At 38.9% G+C, this 17704-nt stretch overlaps 2 protein-coding genes across 2 annotated transcripts; both read left to right on the top strand.

Moving 5' to 3' along the window:
• The first annotated feature begins 657 nt into the window (after window positions 1-657).
• On the top strand, window positions 658-2810 carry LOC126587827 (DNA polymerase zeta processivity subunit). Its single transcript, XM_050252902.1, has 6 exons — window positions 658-797; window positions 887-967; window positions 1222-1334; window positions 1550-1739; window positions 1901-2148; window positions 2351-2810. The coding sequence occupies exons 1-5, from the start codon at window positions 767-769 to the stop codon at window positions 2098-2100; spliced, it is 615 nt and encodes a 204-aa protein (XP_050108859.1). The 5' UTR covers window positions 658-766; the 3' UTR covers window positions 2101-2148; window positions 2351-2810.
• A 542-nt stretch (window positions 2811-3352) lies between these two features.
• LOC126587826 (protein WHAT'S THIS FACTOR 1 homolog, chloroplastic-like) lies at window positions 3353-4762 on the top strand. The gene has a single exon (XM_050252900.1). It carries the CDS (start codon window positions 3483-3485, stop codon window positions 4698-4700), a length of 1218 nt encoding a protein of 405 aa, XP_050108857.1. The 5' UTR covers window positions 3353-3482; the 3' UTR covers window positions 4701-4762.
• The last annotated feature ends 12942 nt before the right edge of the window (window positions 4763-17704 follow it).

Genomic DNA, 17704 nt, shown 5'->3' with positions numbered 1-17704 from the left:
TTAACCGTTGGAATTTACCATCTAAGTTACTTTCCATCAATTTTGCTGTTAAAACATATCACTTGTAGGGATATATTCGTCAATTACTTCTCGAAGCCAGCTAGAATCAAATTTGCTCCAAAATAATACTGCATGAGTCAATATGGCGCCAAAATTAAGGTTTTGTACAACCCCAGTTTGACAATTCCCTCCATAAGAGATTGAAAAATTAATAATTGAATAAACTAAGATGAATTAGACACCCACTTGCTGACCTAAAAAAAATCTTGAATTGTAAATGAAAGACTATAGTTTTGCATAATTTTCACTTTAATTCTTCAACAAATCTTGGCAAAATCAGACTCGAAATCAACTTCTCTGTTTCTCTTCATGACCTGACTCCAATGTCGCTGCAAAAAGAAATGCATTTTGCCTTCGTACGTAATAATTCCAGCGAGCTCTAGAAAGTGAATTGACAAAGATATCCCTTCATGTGAGGGGTGCGTGACATGTTTTAACGATAAAATAGAAAGAAAGTAACATAAGTGGTAGATTTCAACATTAAGAGAATTCAGATGGTAAAAACTAAGAATCGAACATTCATGTGGTATTGGTAATCATGTTTACAAGTTCAGTTGGATTTGTGCAAAATCCCCTTTTAAATAAGTGTAATTGGTGGGTTGAAATTAAATTACCCAAGTCCGTCAAGCAAAAGCCCACCAAATGGCGGGAGCCTTGAGTTTTGTGAACGCACTTACCCTTGCACCTGCAGACACGGTAAATCGAGATGGAGCGCAAAGACAGTCAGTCTCCTCAAGGTTTACATTCTTCTCTCTTTACTTGTCAAACGGTTTCAATTTTCGGTTTTGATAAATCAGTTTCCTTGATTCGAATTGAAATCGTGCAGGTGAGATAGCTCGGATTCTGGTAGAATTCCTGGAGGTTGCAATCACTTCAGTCGTTTTCCTCAAAGGAATTTACCCTCCAGGTTTGTTCTTCTAATCCTCCATTCAATCCTATCCCACCCACCCCCCAATTTCTTGTTTGGTTGCTGAGAAATTCATGGTATTGGGTTCTGTTTTTCTTTATTACCCTACCCAGAAAGCAAAACCCCATTTTCTTAACTAAACCCTTACACAAGTTGCATACGAGGCTTATTGGAATAATGGATAATTGTATTATTTTTACAGTTTGAACTGATATTTACTGATAGACTCTGATAGTTGGTGTGTTTTGGTAAAGGTACTTTTGAAAGAAGGAAATATATGAATTTGGTGGTTCATAGAGCTCGTCACCCTGAACTCAGAGATTACATCCATTCCGCTGTCTCGGGACTTCTTCCTTTTATCCAAAAGGTTGCCCCTTTACTTATTTATTTCTTTTAAAACTTTTTCTATACATGAGCTTATCATCTTTGCTTAGAAATGATTTGTAACCAAATTGGGTGAAAAGTTTGAAGATTGCGTTTCTAATTGAACCAAAGTTCTGCCACTTTTTCTGTATGTTTTTCTTTTGTTTTTCCACTAAAGAACATTTTCACTGAGATGGAGAAATACATCTTACAAACTAGGGTCTCGTGGAGAGAGTAGCTGTTATTTTCTTTAACGGTGACAACATCCCTGTGGAAAGATTTATGTTTAAGCTCAATGTGAATCAATCGTATGGCTCGAGGGTGGAAGAATCTGACCTGGAGTTCTCACTAAGGTCATTTTTTATCAAGCTTCCTATCTCAGAACCCCTTACCAAGGCTCTTCCCCAGAGTAAGTCCTTAAGCTTTCTATCAAATGATTTGGTTTAATTGGTTAATTATTGACCAGATGCTTACATTGTTTCTGGGATCATGAACTATGGTTTGGTTTAACGTCTCGTTTCCTTTAGTGATCGATCACGGCTAGCTACGTAAGCTTTTCGTCTTTAACAGATTGCAGGTGGGAGATAACTGCTTACTTTCGATCACTCCCTCAGGCTTGTACAAGTAAGGATGCAGAGTCGTGGATTCCAACAGATACAAAGCAGTGGCAACAACCTCCGTTAATAACCCCTATTAAGTCAATGAGTAGCCAACCTCTATCTGTGCAGTTATATTTGGAACATCCAAGTTTATCTGAACCAAGGGCTTGAAAGGGGAATACAATTGTTCCTATGCATGCATGCACGTATGTTTAGCTGGTATTGGCCTTACCTAATTTACTTTTTAAGTCCTTCAATGTGATAGAAAATTCATGTTTTATTTTGTCTTGATTTTACATGAAAAATACGATACATGTCCCCTGAACATGCTGCTCGAAAAGTAAATCTTGCTTGCTTGCTGCATTTAGTATATAAACCACAATAAGTTAGTGTTTACTATTGGTATTTGTTATCCAATTAGGATGAGATTACAGAGTACCGATGTAGAAAGCTTGTGGAAGATGAAGGGTGGATGAGAAGCACAACACTGTAGAGCAAGCTGGAGGTGGTTAGCTAAGGGGATTGGTGTTTGTGTGCAGCCGGGTAGGACGAGAAGTAACACTAAACTGAAGAGCTAGTTGGTAGCTGCTCAACATTAGTTTAAGAATGAACAGTTTTAACAATTATCGGTGTTTGTGAGAGAAACAAGTGTTTGGTTAGGCTGGAATATGAGTTTGAAAATGAGTTAGCAGTTGCACAGATTGGAACGTGGTCTGCAAGCGGCTATATAAGGTTAATTTCCCATGCAATCGATGAAGTACTAACCATGCTCATGTTCAGTTTCTATGTCCGAATATTGTACATTGTTTTATTGTTATGCAAATTTTCTTCATTAGTCCGGACTACTTAATATTAACAGGAAATGGACAGTTATGATTGAATTGAGGAACCATTTTTTTTTATTTTTTTATTTTTGGAGAAAAAGTATGATATTCATTAATAGTAATTGGCCCACCTTGCAATAAAGTTTGTGAGTTTGTGAATACGTAATTGAGCTTGGTATTTTTTTTTCTTAAACTAATTTTTTGAGGGTACCTTACCACTCCGTAACATTTATTAACGATCCCAATTGTTTATATAATCTCATCATTCATAAAACACCCTTGTAAATAGTTGACAAATATAAAACCATTAAAAATTTCAATTTAAGTGAAGAAGATAAACAAATACGGTGCTCCGAATATACACGAAAATGACCACAAATATAACTGTCATTTGTTTTCCGATTTTGGTGATTTTTTTGTTGTTTTTTTGGATAGGCGACGATCTTTGAAGGAAGGTTTCGAATCGTAGAAATACAATTTGGGTTATTCAATTACATATTTGGATGGCTACCATATTGATGTGGGCCGAAAGGGCTGATTTTTCATGGCCCAATTTCTTAGTCCTGTGAATTTATCTCAAAAGGCCATTTCATTGCCAGGCCTGCTACCAGACCTCGTTACTCTTTCCATCCCCTACAAATCCAGAGCACTTCTAAGTGACCGTTGGGCAGCCATTGCACGCCAACTGTTCGATGTTTTGCGCCAAAGACGCTCACCGGTTCCCGCAAAATGCATAGGAGAACCACGTTACCGCGCTTTCACCAGCTTCCCAAAACCTCTCATCTGTGCGAAACGGACGCATACGCATCCCCTTCTCCAATCCCATGTCAGAGATTAGGTTCTATGTGGGTCCCGGTGAAGCACAAATCCAGCGGAGGAAGAAGACCCAAGAAGAAGGTATACCACAGAGTCCACGAACTCGACAAAGTCATGGACTTGCAGAAAAAGCCCGCCTTGATTTTACAGCTGAAATCAATTATTCAGTCGCAGAAACACCAGTCTCTCCTTCTCAGGGACCTCGAGAAAGAAGTTGGGTTTGTTCAGAAGTGGAACTTCATGGCCGTCATAGAAAAATACCCTGCAATATTCTATGTCGGCGGCGGCAACAGAACGCCTCCTTTTGTTGCACTCACTGAGAAAGCTGAGAAAGTTGCTGGTGAAGAAGCTTCAGCCAAGGATCTGCTGGAACCCATGTTGGTTAAAAACTTGAGGAAGTTGTTGATGTTGTCAGTTGATTGCCGCGTTCCACTCGAAAACATTGAATTCATCGAATCCGAATTGGGTTTGCCGAATGATTTCAAGAAATCATTGATTCCGAAGTACCCTGAATTCTTTTCGGTTAAGGATGTCTATGAAAAAGATTTTCTGCATTTGGAGAATTGGGATTCTTCACTAGCAGTCACGGCTCGTGAGGAAAATTTAGCCAATGAAGGAATTTCTGCGGCTTATGGATTGGGGAAGAAGGTTAGGATATCCAAAGATGGTAATTTTCTAGGTCCACATGCGTTTCAAATGAATTTTCCTGCTGGTTTTAGGCCAAACACTAGTTATCTTGAGCAACTTGAAAGGTGGCAGAAAATGGAATTCCCTTCTCCATATTTGAATGCCAGGAGATTTGACATTGCTGATCCCAAATCGAGGAAGCGGGTGGTGGCGGTGCTTCATGAGCTACTCAGCTTGACAATGCAGAAGAGGATGACATCTGCTCAACTGGAAGCATTTCATTCAGAGTATTTCTTACCCTCTAAATTGCTCCTTTGTCTGATAAAGCATCCTGGTATCTTTTACATAACTAATAAGGGTGCAAGGAGCACTGTTTTTCTTAAAGAAGCTTATGATGGATTGAATTTGATAAACAAATGTCCCCTGTTGTCATTTTATGATAAATTCGTCGCGCTTAGCGGTAGGAGAGAGACCAATCCATGTAACGTTATGCATTCTTCATAGATTGATTTTTTAAATGTAAATTTGGATTCTTACGTTATATATGTGACTGAAAATTTCATGCACGGTATCTCTACATTTAAGAGAACAACAAAATGAAATTATTGCAGAAGTGTATAGTTCACAGCATGGTTCTACAATGACTGAAAATCTGAATTCATTAGACACCTACTTGTTACTTACAAAACTGTTTGGATTTTGTCCTAGTCAAGCTACAAAGTTTGTTGATCCAGAATCATTTTAATCATATCACCTCTCGATCCTCACAATGTCCTTCCAGGTTAAGTAGTTGGTTTGCACTATAGAACAAATTAGAGTGCTTTGAAATATCAAATACCCTTTCTAGTTGGTTGTGTTTTGAATGATGGACATAACTAGTAGACATTGGATAAGTACATCTCAAATGAGAGTTCGTGTATGTGAATCTTTGAAACCCCTACAACTAAGGCCCTCAGAGTACAAAACTTTGCGTAAGTTTTCTTCATACTGCAAATTTAACATATGTTATGTTAAAGATTGAACTATAGAAGTAAAACTTAGAAAAAAGTAGTAGCAACCAAGTTCCTTATCTCTGAAATTTTAGCCTGTGGCTGTGACTATTTTTAATAAGCTAATATTAGTTCTGCTCTATTAGATTTCAGTAAAATCATCACAAATGTTATGTCCAGGCTCAGGATGGCTATGGTCCCATCAACTCGCAAGGATATAGATTTCAGCTGATGATTTTTTTTTTCTTTTTAAGATACCTGACGAATCAGATGACAACATTTAATCATCTGTGTAGTGATCCTTAGATTGTCTAAGCAAACTTGTTATATATCTTTTCCTAAAAAACGTGAGTGTATTTCCTTCCAGTTGTTTTCTGTTTCAGAACAAAAGAATTCATGTATACCAATATAGCATGCTGGGTCGTTCTTTGATGTTGGTGTTGGGTACTTTGATAATTGATACTGATGGATCTGTGCTAATTCTATTCAAACGCCCGAAATAATCAGTTTGCATTTTGTTAAAAGTATGTTAATGTTGTTTATGCCGTTTAGATGTTTGCAGAGATGTCATATATCTTCAAAGTAAGTTTGTTTTCATGTGTAACGAGTGCATTTTGTATAAGTTGGTGTTTTGAGGATCAAAAGAACTCTTCAAACTCTTATATATTCTCAAACTAATTACCATCGAGCTTCTTTCAATTTACGTTTAAGTTTCCTCCAAAATCTCATTTAAGTTATAAAAACCTATATAAATTGTCAGCATATCTTGTTCTTGACAATTTCAAATTTATGACTAGCAACGATAATTATATGATTTTAGTTCCTACAAGCAAATTGTGTATCTTTCGCATGATCTAAATCATGAAAATGACATTGGTAGAAAATTCTTCAATTGAAATTCAATAACACAGAAAGTGTACCGACACATGGGAAGCTTGATTTAAATTTTTCTTTTTGTTTTTGTTTTTCTGTTTACTCATTTGTGTCTGTTCATCATCATCAATTGTAAAATGTTAAAAAGTTAAAAACAAAAAAACCAAAAAGTATTTTGTGTTGTGGTCTATTTTATCTGACAGAGGGACTAGGGCCGGCGGCAGAGAGAGAGAGGAGAGAGATGTGTGTTTGTAGAATTGTAGGGGAATGTGTGTGTTGTTATCCCTCCTACATTGTGCCTTTATTTATAGTAGTAAAGGGAGAGAAGATATTCCTTCTTCTCCAAGTAATACAAGTTGTAATAAGAAAGGATAACTAGAATCAAATCTTATCTAGGATTTACACAATCATACTTAAACTAGGAATGTTTACAACACTCCCCCTTGAGTGGGTAAATACTCAAGGTAGATTCAGCATCATGCAGAAGTTGAGGAAGTCGACTCGTCGGCATTGATTCCAAGGAACAACGCTTATTCTCAATAAGGTAGGAACTTGCATAAGTAGTAAGTCTCACTAAAAACCCTAAGGCTATGGCAAAAACCCAAGTAGGGACAAAATCCATAGTCTAAGGAAAAATGCGTGAGAAATGCAAAGTCAAAAGAAACGTCTACAGGACGTCATCAGGGATATGACCAGCCCAAGGTGGGTGCCTCGTTAAAACCTAGTTAGGTAGCAAAAACCCAGTGGGAAAAATGCTCCTAATCGTAGGGAAAAAGAGTACATTAAGATCAAGCAAGTATCTAGAAGATACTCCCCCTGAGTTTGACATAATTCCAAAGAGAAATAGCAAAGTTACAACTCAGAAAGTTTACGCATACCAATTCCATGAACAAGCTTCTGAAACGTCGCCTTCGGTAGTGATTTGGTGAAGAGGTCGGCCAGATTGTCTTGTGATCGGATTTGCGTGACTTCAATCTTCTGATGCTCTTGTTGTTGATGTGTAAAGAAGAACTTCGGCGCAATATGCTTGGTGTTGTCTCCTTTGATGTAACCCTTCTTGAGCTGTTCGATGCAAGCTGCGTTGTCTTCAAAACTCGTCGTCGGGGCATTAACGGCGGGATGAAGATCATAGGAGCTTCAAATATGGCCCACTACTGCTCTCAACCAAACGCATTCCCGAGTTGCTTCATGTAAGGCGAGAATTTCAGCATGGTTAGACGAAGTGGCAACTAAGGTCTGTTTAGTTGACCTCCAAGATATTGCGGTGCCTCCAACGGTAAAGACATAACCCGTTTGAGAACGCGCCTTGTGCGGATCAGATAAGTATCCAGCGTCGGCATAACCAACAAGGCGAGAATCAACCCGATGAGCATAGGGTGCGGCATCACTCGAGGATTCGTAGGGATAGAATAAGCCCAAATCCGTAGTACCCTTAAGGTAACGGAAGATGTCTTTCACGCCAGTCCAATGTCTGCGTGTTGGTGCATTGCTGTATCTTGCCAAAAGATTAACAGCGAAGGAGATGTCGGGTCTAGTGCATTGAGCTAAGTACAATAAAGCGCCTATCGCACTTAGATAAGGAACTTCAGGCTCCAAAATCTCTTCATCATCGTCCTTCGGACGGAAGGGATCTCGCTTTGCATCTAGCGTACGAACGACCATAGGAGTACTCGAAGGCTTCGCTTTATCCTCATTAAAACGGCGCAACACCTTCTGGGTGTAGTTCGATTGATGTACTAGGATTCCATCCGAACAATGCTCTATCTCGAGACCGAGACAGTATCGAGTCTTACCTAGATCTTTCATCTCAAATTCCGACTTCAGGTGCGAAGCAGTTCTCGCGAGCTCTTCAGGAGTTCCGATGAGATTCATGTCATCGACATATACTGCAACAATCGCAAATCCGGAATGTGACTTCTTAATGAACACACAAGGGCATAGTTCGTTATTCACATATCCCTGACTAGTCAAATACTCACTTAAATGGTTATACCACATTCTTCCGGATTGTTTCAAACCGTATAGTGAACGCCTCAGCCGAATTGAGAGCGTGTTCCGGGGTTTGGAAATATTTGAACCAGTCAATGTAAGTCCTTCGGGAACTTTCATATAAATTTCCGTATCAAGATCCCCATAGAGATACGCGGTTACTATGTCCATCAGCTGCATATCCAGTTTTTCGGAAACTACCAAACTGATAAGGTATCGAAAAGTAATCACATCCATAACGGGTGAGTAAGTTTCGTCATAGTCAATCCCGGGGCGTTGTGAGAAACCTTGTGCTACAAGACGAGCTTTGTAACGCACAATTTCGTTCTTCTCATTACGCTTCCGAACGAAAACCCACTTGTAGCCAACGGGCTTCACATGTGGAGGAGTAGGAACTACAGGTCCAAACACCTTACGTTTCGCAAGTGAATCAAGTTCGACTTGGATTGCTTGTTTCCAGTTTGACCAATCAGCTCTACGTTGACATTCATCAACGGAACGCGGTTCAATGTCATCGCTCAACATGATCTCAGTAGCTACTGCAAATGCTAATGCATCGTCGACAATCATCTCATTTCTACGCCACACATCATCTAAGCTAGCATAATAGACCGAAATCTCACGATTCTCGGGAGGAGGATTCGTCTCTTCAAGGACGCTTCCATAATCTAGAATTTCCTCATGAGTTGGGTAAAATGAGTAAGCGATAGTCGGATTCACGGTAGGCTCTTCAGGACCTTGTGCCGTGGTTTTCCTCTTCCGGGGGTGTGAATCCTTTGAACCAAGGGGTCTGCCACGCTTTTGTGTAGGGGCAGATGATTGGCTAGCCGCTAATGTACGTGGAAATCGAAGGAGAATCATATCCGACATAGATTCCCATCCTTCGCTGAGGCCCCATTTTTGTACGTAAGGGCGGCGAGATCGGCACATAGACCGCACAACCAAAAACGCGCAGATGCGATATGTCGGGTTCGCATCCGGTGACCAACTGAAGGGCACTAAATGGTTGTGTCGCAACAGGCCTCAGGCGGACCAACTTTGCTGCGTGCAATATTGCATGGCCCCAAGCAGCGATCGGGAGCTTGGTACGTATGACCAACGATCGAGCAATCATTTGTAAACGCTTAATGAAAGCCTCTGCCAGGCCGTTCTGGGTGTGAACATGGGGTACAGGATGTTCAACTTCAACCCCAACCGACATGCAATAGTTATCAAAAGTTTTAGATGTGAATTCTCCAGCATTATCCAATCGAATAGATTTGATCGGATAATCAGGGTGGTGAGCCCTGAGCTTGATAACCTGAGCCAACAGTTTGGAGAATGCAGCGTTCCTTGTGGACAACAATCACACGTGTGACCAACGTGTAGAAGCGTCAACCAAAACCATAAAATATCTAAATGGTCCGCAGGGAGGTTGAATCGGTCCACAAATGTCCCCCTGAATCCGTTGTAGAAAAATGGGAGGATTCGAACGAATCTTGTCATAAGAAGGCTTAGTAATAAGCTTTCCCATAGAACATGTTTGACATGCAATTTCATGGATCGAACCTAAGCTTCGGGTTAGTGGATGCCCGTGTGAAGTTTTGAGGATACGGCGTATCGCTATTCGTCCAGGATGTCCCAAACGATCATGCCAAAGTGTAATTTCGTGCGCGGTCCCTGTGGTAGGGCCGGCCACATAGTGGCATTCTATGGGGCGTATGGTCGTAGTATACAGACCACTCGGGTTACGCTCCATCTTCTCTAGAATACGCTTCTGGCCATATTCGTAGGAAGTTACGCACAGAAATTCAACTCCGTTTTCTACGTGGGTTTCAGCGTGGTAATTGTTATCGCTAATGTCCTTGAAACTTAGTAACGTTCTTCCGGAACGTGGAGAATAGAGTGCCTCAGCAATGGTCAAAATTGTACCATTGGACAACATTATACGTGCCTTACCGTATCCTTCGATCAGGTTGGATGGGCCTGAGAGGGTTGTCAGAGGTGCATTCTTAGGTACGAAGTTAGTGAAATAGATGCGTTCACGCAAAACAGTATGCGTGGTTGCACTATCTGCCAGACAACTAACTTTCCCACTAGTCATACCTAGAATGAAAAATTAATTTGAATCGGTCACATGCATAAAAGTTTATAAAAACAAGTATCAATTCAAAATAATTTCATTTATTCAAGGATTAAAAACTTAATATCCAAAATAAATCGCCAACTAATAATCCAAAACATAAAGGAAAATTGTTCAAAAATCAACCAAAAAACAAGGTGGGGTTCGGCCACAAGGTGGAATTTGGCCCCAATTGTCTTATTTTAACTGAAAAATAAGTCTATGTCTAAGATTCTAATCTTCCATAGGAGTGGTATCCTCCTGAAAATCAGAAACCTCCATCTTTGTAGTCTCCGGTTCGTCCACTTGTAGGAAGTTTGATTCAAACTTCGTACGACGAGAATGATATGCATCCACAACCTTCTTGGGAGCACGGCAAATACGGGACCAATGGTTCTTGGAACCACAACGATAGCACATATCGTCATTCATTGTGGCAGGTGCTTTGCCCTTATTCTTGAAGTTCGGGGCCTTGGGAGCGAGGTTTGGGCGCTTCTGGGCTTTGTTTCCTCCCTTAGATGGGCCTTGGCTCTGTTGACCTTGGTGGGATGGCTTCTGGCCGCCCTTACCACGCATCTTTTGGCGTTTTGGGTGCTGATTAGTGCTATAATGTGCTTCAGGCACAGCAGTAGCCCCAGTAGGTCGAGCTTGATGATTCTTCATCAACAGCTAGTTCTGCTTTTCAGCAAGAAGTAAAACAGAGATCAAATCCGAGAACTTAGTGAACTTCTGAGCTCTATATTGTTGCTGCAGGACAATATTAGAAGCAGAGAAGGTCGAGTAGGTCTTCTCCAGGAGATCCTCTTCAGTCAAAGTTTCATTGCAAAACTTGAGAAGTGATCGGATTCGACAAACTTCAGAATTATATTCATTCACAGACTTAAAGTCTTGGAAGCGCAAGTGCTGCCAGTCGTGTCTTGCTTCAGGCAAGAATATGTCCTTTTGGTGATCGAAACGATCAGCCAAAGCGACCCATAATGCACGTGGATCCTCCTCAGCAAGGTACTCAGTTTGTAGAGCGTCATGGATATGTCTTCGAATGAAGATCATAGCAGTGGCTTTTTCAGCCTCGCCAACAGGTTTATCTGTTGCTTCTTCAATAGCAGGACGTAAGTTCTTTGCAGTGAGGTGGAGCTTCACATCTTGAACCCACTTGAGGTAGTTCCTTCCAGAAACCTCCAAAGCGGTGAAGTCGAGTTTGTTCAAATTCGACATGTTCCTATCACAAAATGGATGAACAAGATGTGGTTAGTGTAATGGAGAAAAATCAATCCATTCACATAGGAGTAGAACATACAGGTTCTAATAGACATGTATTAGTTTAATTTTGCATGAAAAACTTCGGGTTTTCATGGGTGATATATTTAAGTGAAAACTTCGGGTTTTCAAACAAGGCATGTGTATAAGAAACTTCGGGTTTCAAAGTAATTATGAACTTCAGGTTCATATATTCCTGCAGGCAAACACAAATATATATGCAAACAAATATGCAAAGAATATATGCAGAAATATTGTATAATGATAAGTGAATTAATTTATTTTTGGTCTTCGGGGCCAAATTAAAGTGTGGGTGAAAATATAAAAACCCATATTATTTTAAAAAAAAATTAAATAATAAAATCTCGGGGCCTAAAAATATAGGCCGAGGACCCTCGGGTGTAGGCTGCAGGCCCACGGGGTGAGAAGGGAATGTGCTGCTGTGTGCAGCCCTAAAAAAAAATTTCTCTTTTTTTCGGTATGGGCCGCTGCAGGCGAGCCCAAGAAAATAAAAAAATTGTTTTCTTTGTGGGCTGGGCCGCTGCAAGTGAGCCCAGCAAAAAAAAAAATTGTTTTTTTTTTCTTTTGTTACACGGGCCGAGAGACAGAGCCCGAGTAGGGTTCGGGAAAGAGACCCAAAAGAAATCCCAGCCGTGCTGGGTGTGCGATGCCGAAGAAGAAAGCCGGAAAATTTTGACGGCGTCGGGGTTGTTGGGACTTAGGGTGAGTCATGGTTGTCGTGGACAATCACGGAGATAAGAAAATCTCAACGTTTCAACAACTATAAAACCCTAAAAAAAATTGAAATCGAATTTTTCAAAAAAAAAAAAAAAAAAATTCCGACGAGATTCCGGTGAATCTCGGTTCAATTACCGACATGGGACGACTTCAGGTCGTTTATAGCAAGAACCAATAGGTTCGTGGTTGTGGTTGTAGGCCACTCCATGATCGGGGGACACCATGAAGGGTGTCGGGATTTTGGGTTTTTGGGGCTTGGCTCCGTGGGTTTCTGGGAACAAGGAGAGCTGAATGCTCTCTGATTTGCGTGTGATACCCCATCTGCAGGATGGTGGTCACGGGTTCGAAAGAACTCATATCCCAATCGCAAAAAAATGTTTTTTGTTTTTGTTTTTTTTTTTCAATTCAATTATAATTATATGCATGTAAAATTCAATGAATCACATATTTACGTTGATGCATATGCAAATAATAGTTTCAATGCATGTACATATGTAGGATTCAATTCATGACAAATATCAAATTCACATAATTGTAGCAATTTTGATTATGAAGCATACACAATTTACGTAGAATCTAAAATACGTAAAACGTAAAGTTGGGTCATGCATCATGGTGAATGTTCATGCTATCAGGGCTTGCAAAATATCGAGTTAAAAGCCGTTGTTTGGAAAGAACCTGATTGCGTGATGATATGGATGAACTGGTTTGATGCAGAAAAAAATATCTCCAACGTCAGATTCCTAAGCGCAGCGGTAGGAGCGTGCTGATAACGTGTTGTGGTCTATTTTATCTGACAGAGGGACTAGGGCCGGCGGCAGAGAGAGAGAGGAGAGAGATGTGTGTTTGTAGAATTGTAGGGGAATGTGTGTGTTGTTATCCCTCCTACATTGTGCCTTTATTTATAGTAGTAAAGGGAGAGAAGATATTCCTTCTTCTCCAAGTAATACAAGTTGTAATAGGAAAGGATAACTAGAATCAAATCTTATCTAGGATTTACACAATCATACTTAAACTAGGAATGTTTACAACATTTTGTATATTTTGCTGTTAATAATATATGATGCTCGACTGAAATATCTGTGTCGACCACCAGAGTGTCAAATGCATTATGCAGAGATCATTCGTGTGGTGTGACCTGTATTTCCTGTCAAGTCACTTTCCATTTATTTTAAACGTGGAAAGCCAGATTTTTTTTTTTTTTTAATCATTTTCTTTCGATTGTTGATTGCTTGCGGTAGGGTTCATTGTGGAGCCCAACAATAGGCCCAACATCTTAACTCATAGTCTGGATCTGTTGTTTCTTATGGGCCCATATTTGTTTTGTTAAATAAGGCAAAGCTTCCAGTTCCAACCCACCAAAAAGGTTTTGTAGCTGACAATCAATTGTTATTTATGGTACTTACGGTGCACTGGCACTGCGTGTAACTTGAAATGAGTCGAAATAATGATTTTGGTCCCCTAGTTCGGTTCAATTTCACTTAGCGATGTGCTATCTTCATATTTTTTTGGCCTAATTAGATAAATGGTCCCCGTGGTCATAAGGTATTCGGATGATAGCCCCTGTGGTAAAAAAATTCTGATTTAAACCCCTGTGGTCTAAGTCTGTTAGGATTTAAACCCCTGTGGTCTAAGTCTGTTAGGATTTATGCCCTTCTGTTAAATAATGCTGACGTGGCTGCCACATATATGCCACGTGGCTGCCAAATGCCTGCCACATGGCAAAAATAATATTTTTTATTTTATTTTTTAAAAAAAAAACCTGAATTTTTACCAAAAAAATATATATATATATATATATATATATCATGGGAGGGCGGGGTTTTTCTTTTTTTTTTTGTAAAAATTCAGGTTTTTTTTTTAAAAAAATTAAAAATTATTATTTTTGCCACGTGGCAGACATTTGGCAGCCACGTCAGCATTATTTAACAGAAGGGCATAAATCCTAACAGACTTAGACCACAAGGGTTTAAATCCGAATTTTTTTACCACAGGGGCTATCATCCGAATACCTTATGACCACGGAGACCATTTATCCGATTAGGCCTATTTTTTTTTTACTTCTCGCACACTCCTTTTATTTGCGATTATCGGATCGACTGAATTAAAGAAAATCAAAGGACATAAATTAACAGAAAATTAAAGCACATCCCTTTCACCTACGTCTATGTAATTTTAATTGTCGCTATTTACCCTTATGATAGACTAATAGTATTAATTTAAAGAGAATAATTTATTTGCTTCTTTCTTTTTGAAAAGGAAAAATAAATAGACCTACAAGGTCATGTGTGTACTTTTAGAAGTTCATCGTATTAGTAAACTACATGAGTTAAATCGCAAAGAATGAAAAGTAAAATACTGAAGTAAAACTACGCACTCCTTGATGCTAATGATGTTTTTGCCGCCATAAAATATTTGATTAACAAGCAACTACGCACTCCTTGATGCTAATGATATTTCCCCAACTCCAAAATTTAAATCCCGGGCGGTATCCTGGAACCATAATACTTGAAACCTTAATGAAGAAAGTTGAGCTTCTACTATAAAATGAATTGGTAGTGGGGGGTATCTCAACTTACTGATAAGTTCATGGAATGTTTCTTCTCTCATAATTGTGGTAGTCATTCTCAACACGCTTTCTCACGTTTGGCAAATTTTTTCAAGCCAAACATGTGGACAACACAAATTTAGTGACGTGGAGCACGTGTGGCCGTTGGAATTCACATATGGAACAACTTGCTTTAATGCCAAGAAAAATATTGAGATTCCTTCATAAAATCAAGAGAGTTTTAACAAAAAGACGTGGTACTGTTCACTTTAACGAAAAACCATATTTTTACACTAAAAAGTCAAACCTGGTACTATTCACTTTACCCTTTATTTTGTCCTAATCGTTAAAACTCAAAGTTTTCAAGTTCTTTTCATTAGTTTTCCTTAAAATTAATTGACAATATAAGGAGTAGCCCAACTTACTTATAAACTCACTTAAGGTCCATTCTCCCGTCAATATGATATTCATTAACAAGTGTCAAAACATTTTTATATTTACAATTTGAAATCGATTAACAATACACCATTGCTTCGTTTTTTCCTTAAGGCTCTTGGGAACCATATAATATGCCAGAAAAGTGCTTACACTCACATTGATCTACATTACTTGGCAAGTTTTAGTGCATTTTAACTGTATACTAATATAAACCAAAGAATGTGATTTAGGTGGAAAAGGACAAATGGTGATGATCCAATTGGAGAGCTTTGAATTCCCTTGAAAAACCAATGTTATTGTGCTAGGCTGCTACTGCTAGCCAGCTCCATGATGAATGGGCCCAAATATATTATCCCCGGATGTCATGCACCCCATAAGGTGTCGACAAGTCGATGGCTCTGCTGTGCATGCACTACCACATTGGTGACAATAATACCAAATCTCTCTCCCTCTCTCTATCCTCTCCAGTCCACTTATTGGTATTCTTCTCGAATTGTCACCTTCAACTCCAAGTTTCATGCTTACTTCAATACTGTTAGTTCTGCAACTTTCATAAAGCAGGAGAGGGGAAGTATATCTATCTATATATCAATATATATATTGGTTAGAACTCATGATAAAGAAAAATTATGATAATTCATCGTTTAATTTTAATTCAGTAGTAAATGAGAAAATACAACTACAAAAAATAAGTAGTCAATAATTATTATATTAAAATTAAACGGTGAGTTACCACAATTTTATTAAACTGTAAAGTTCAAGAGAACGAGATTGATGTATAGGAAAAAGTGAGAATGAAAAAAGAAAGATGATAAAATCATAGTACATTGATATCTTTCTTTTGGTTCATGATAGCGATCATACTTCTGTAGAATCACTTTATCTACATTTAGTCCTCCGAAGACTCCAAAACCAACCTATTATATCCCCTGCCTCCATTATGTCCTTTCACATTGAAAATTCATCTCTCTCTCTCTCTCTCTCTCTCTCTCTCTCTCTCTCTCTCTCTCTCTTTCTATACATTAGTGGGTACTTTGTCTAAAGTAGGCATGTAATCCTTCTTGTCCAAACTAGGGCACCACTGCAAAAGTTCTCACCAGTAAAACGATCCATGATTTTGCTTGATGTGAGTACTGAGTGGGCACACACCAACACTAACACTCTGAGAGAGAGAGAGAGAGAGGACATAATGATTTAACCGAAGATGGGGATTGGGGAGCTAGGGTTTGGTTTGCAACCATAATCTCCATGATACATTAGTGGGTACTTTGTCTAAAGTAGGCATGTAATCCTTCTTGTCCAAACTAGGGCACCACTGCAAAAGTTCTCACCAGTAAAATGATCCATGATTTTGCTTGATGTGAGTACTGAGTGGGCACACACCAACACTAACACTCTGAGAGAGAGAGAGAGAGAGAGAGAGAGGACATAATGATTTAACCGAAGATGGGGATTGGGGAGCTAGGGTTTGGTTTGCAACCATAATCTCCATGACCTAGATATATTATATCATCCATGGGGCCGGGGGTGAGAAAAGAAGACTGGGTCCTAAGTAAGTCTGTCTGTCATGGATACATGTTATGCTAGCTAGTGGAAGAAGTTGATGTTTGTTTACAATTGCACACAGGCACCAACCCTCTCTGTCATGTCAAAATCCAACTCTGTAAACAAAAAGAAAAAGAAAAGAATAGTTTTTGCAACTATTTGCTCTTTTTTCTTGCTTTTTAACTTGTTTTTTTTCATAGTGGGGTTTTCTTTTCTGGATTCAAATATGCAATAAATAATGTCTCTGTCTTTAGATTTACTCCATCCATCCACCCATCCATCAAACCTTGCAAATTAAAGTAGACTCATGGGCCATGCCGTTGGCAGATCAATGATATTCCCCACATAAAAAGAAATATATGATTTCTAGGTCACTGTTTTATGCATGCCTTTTCTCTTTAAACACCCCACCTTTCAAAACATAACGTTTAACCCATTACTCTTTGCATGGTAAAATTCAGAACAAGCCAGTCACGCATTTAGGCAAATGCTTCTTTTTTTACCAATGTCCCTTTGCAGTTTTCAAATCTTGCCCCCATTTGAGTAAATAATTAAATGTACACTTTAATCTGAAGACTTTTGTATTTGGGATGGGGGGTTCATTAGGGTTCGGTTCCTCTTTTAGACTTGTGTTCCATGTTTATTAATAAATGCTAAATTGGGACCATGCACCTTAAATTCTAATTTGACTCCAAGGTCCTATCAAATTTCTTAAGTGATTGTGATATGTGAGTGACCCTGTGGGGTCCCTAATTGTCCTAAGCTTGAAAAAAAACTATAGAGAGGAGGTTGGCTCCTTAAGATTGAAGAGGAGTTTCTTCTTAATTACTTAGTATTCGACATTATAATCGGAATCGTTTATATTACAAATCAATTTGCAAAGATCATCTCTAAAAAAAGTTAATTAAAACTAAGGTCGTTTAATCAATCAATGGTAGAAAATAAATAGACCGTTCATAAATTTATTTTTTTACAGTTTGATGACTAAATGATCTCTTATTTTATTGATTTTTTCAAAGTAATTTATAAT

This window comes from Malus sylvestris, chromosome 10, assembly GCF_916048215.2.
Source record: "Malus sylvestris chromosome 10, drMalSylv7.2, whole genome shotgun sequence".
Classification (NCBI taxonomy): Eukaryota; Viridiplantae; Streptophyta; class Magnoliopsida; order Rosales; family Rosaceae; genus Malus; species Malus sylvestris.
The sequence above is the reverse complement of the archived record's forward strand: the minus strand, read 5'-3'. Positions and strand labels throughout refer to the sequence as shown.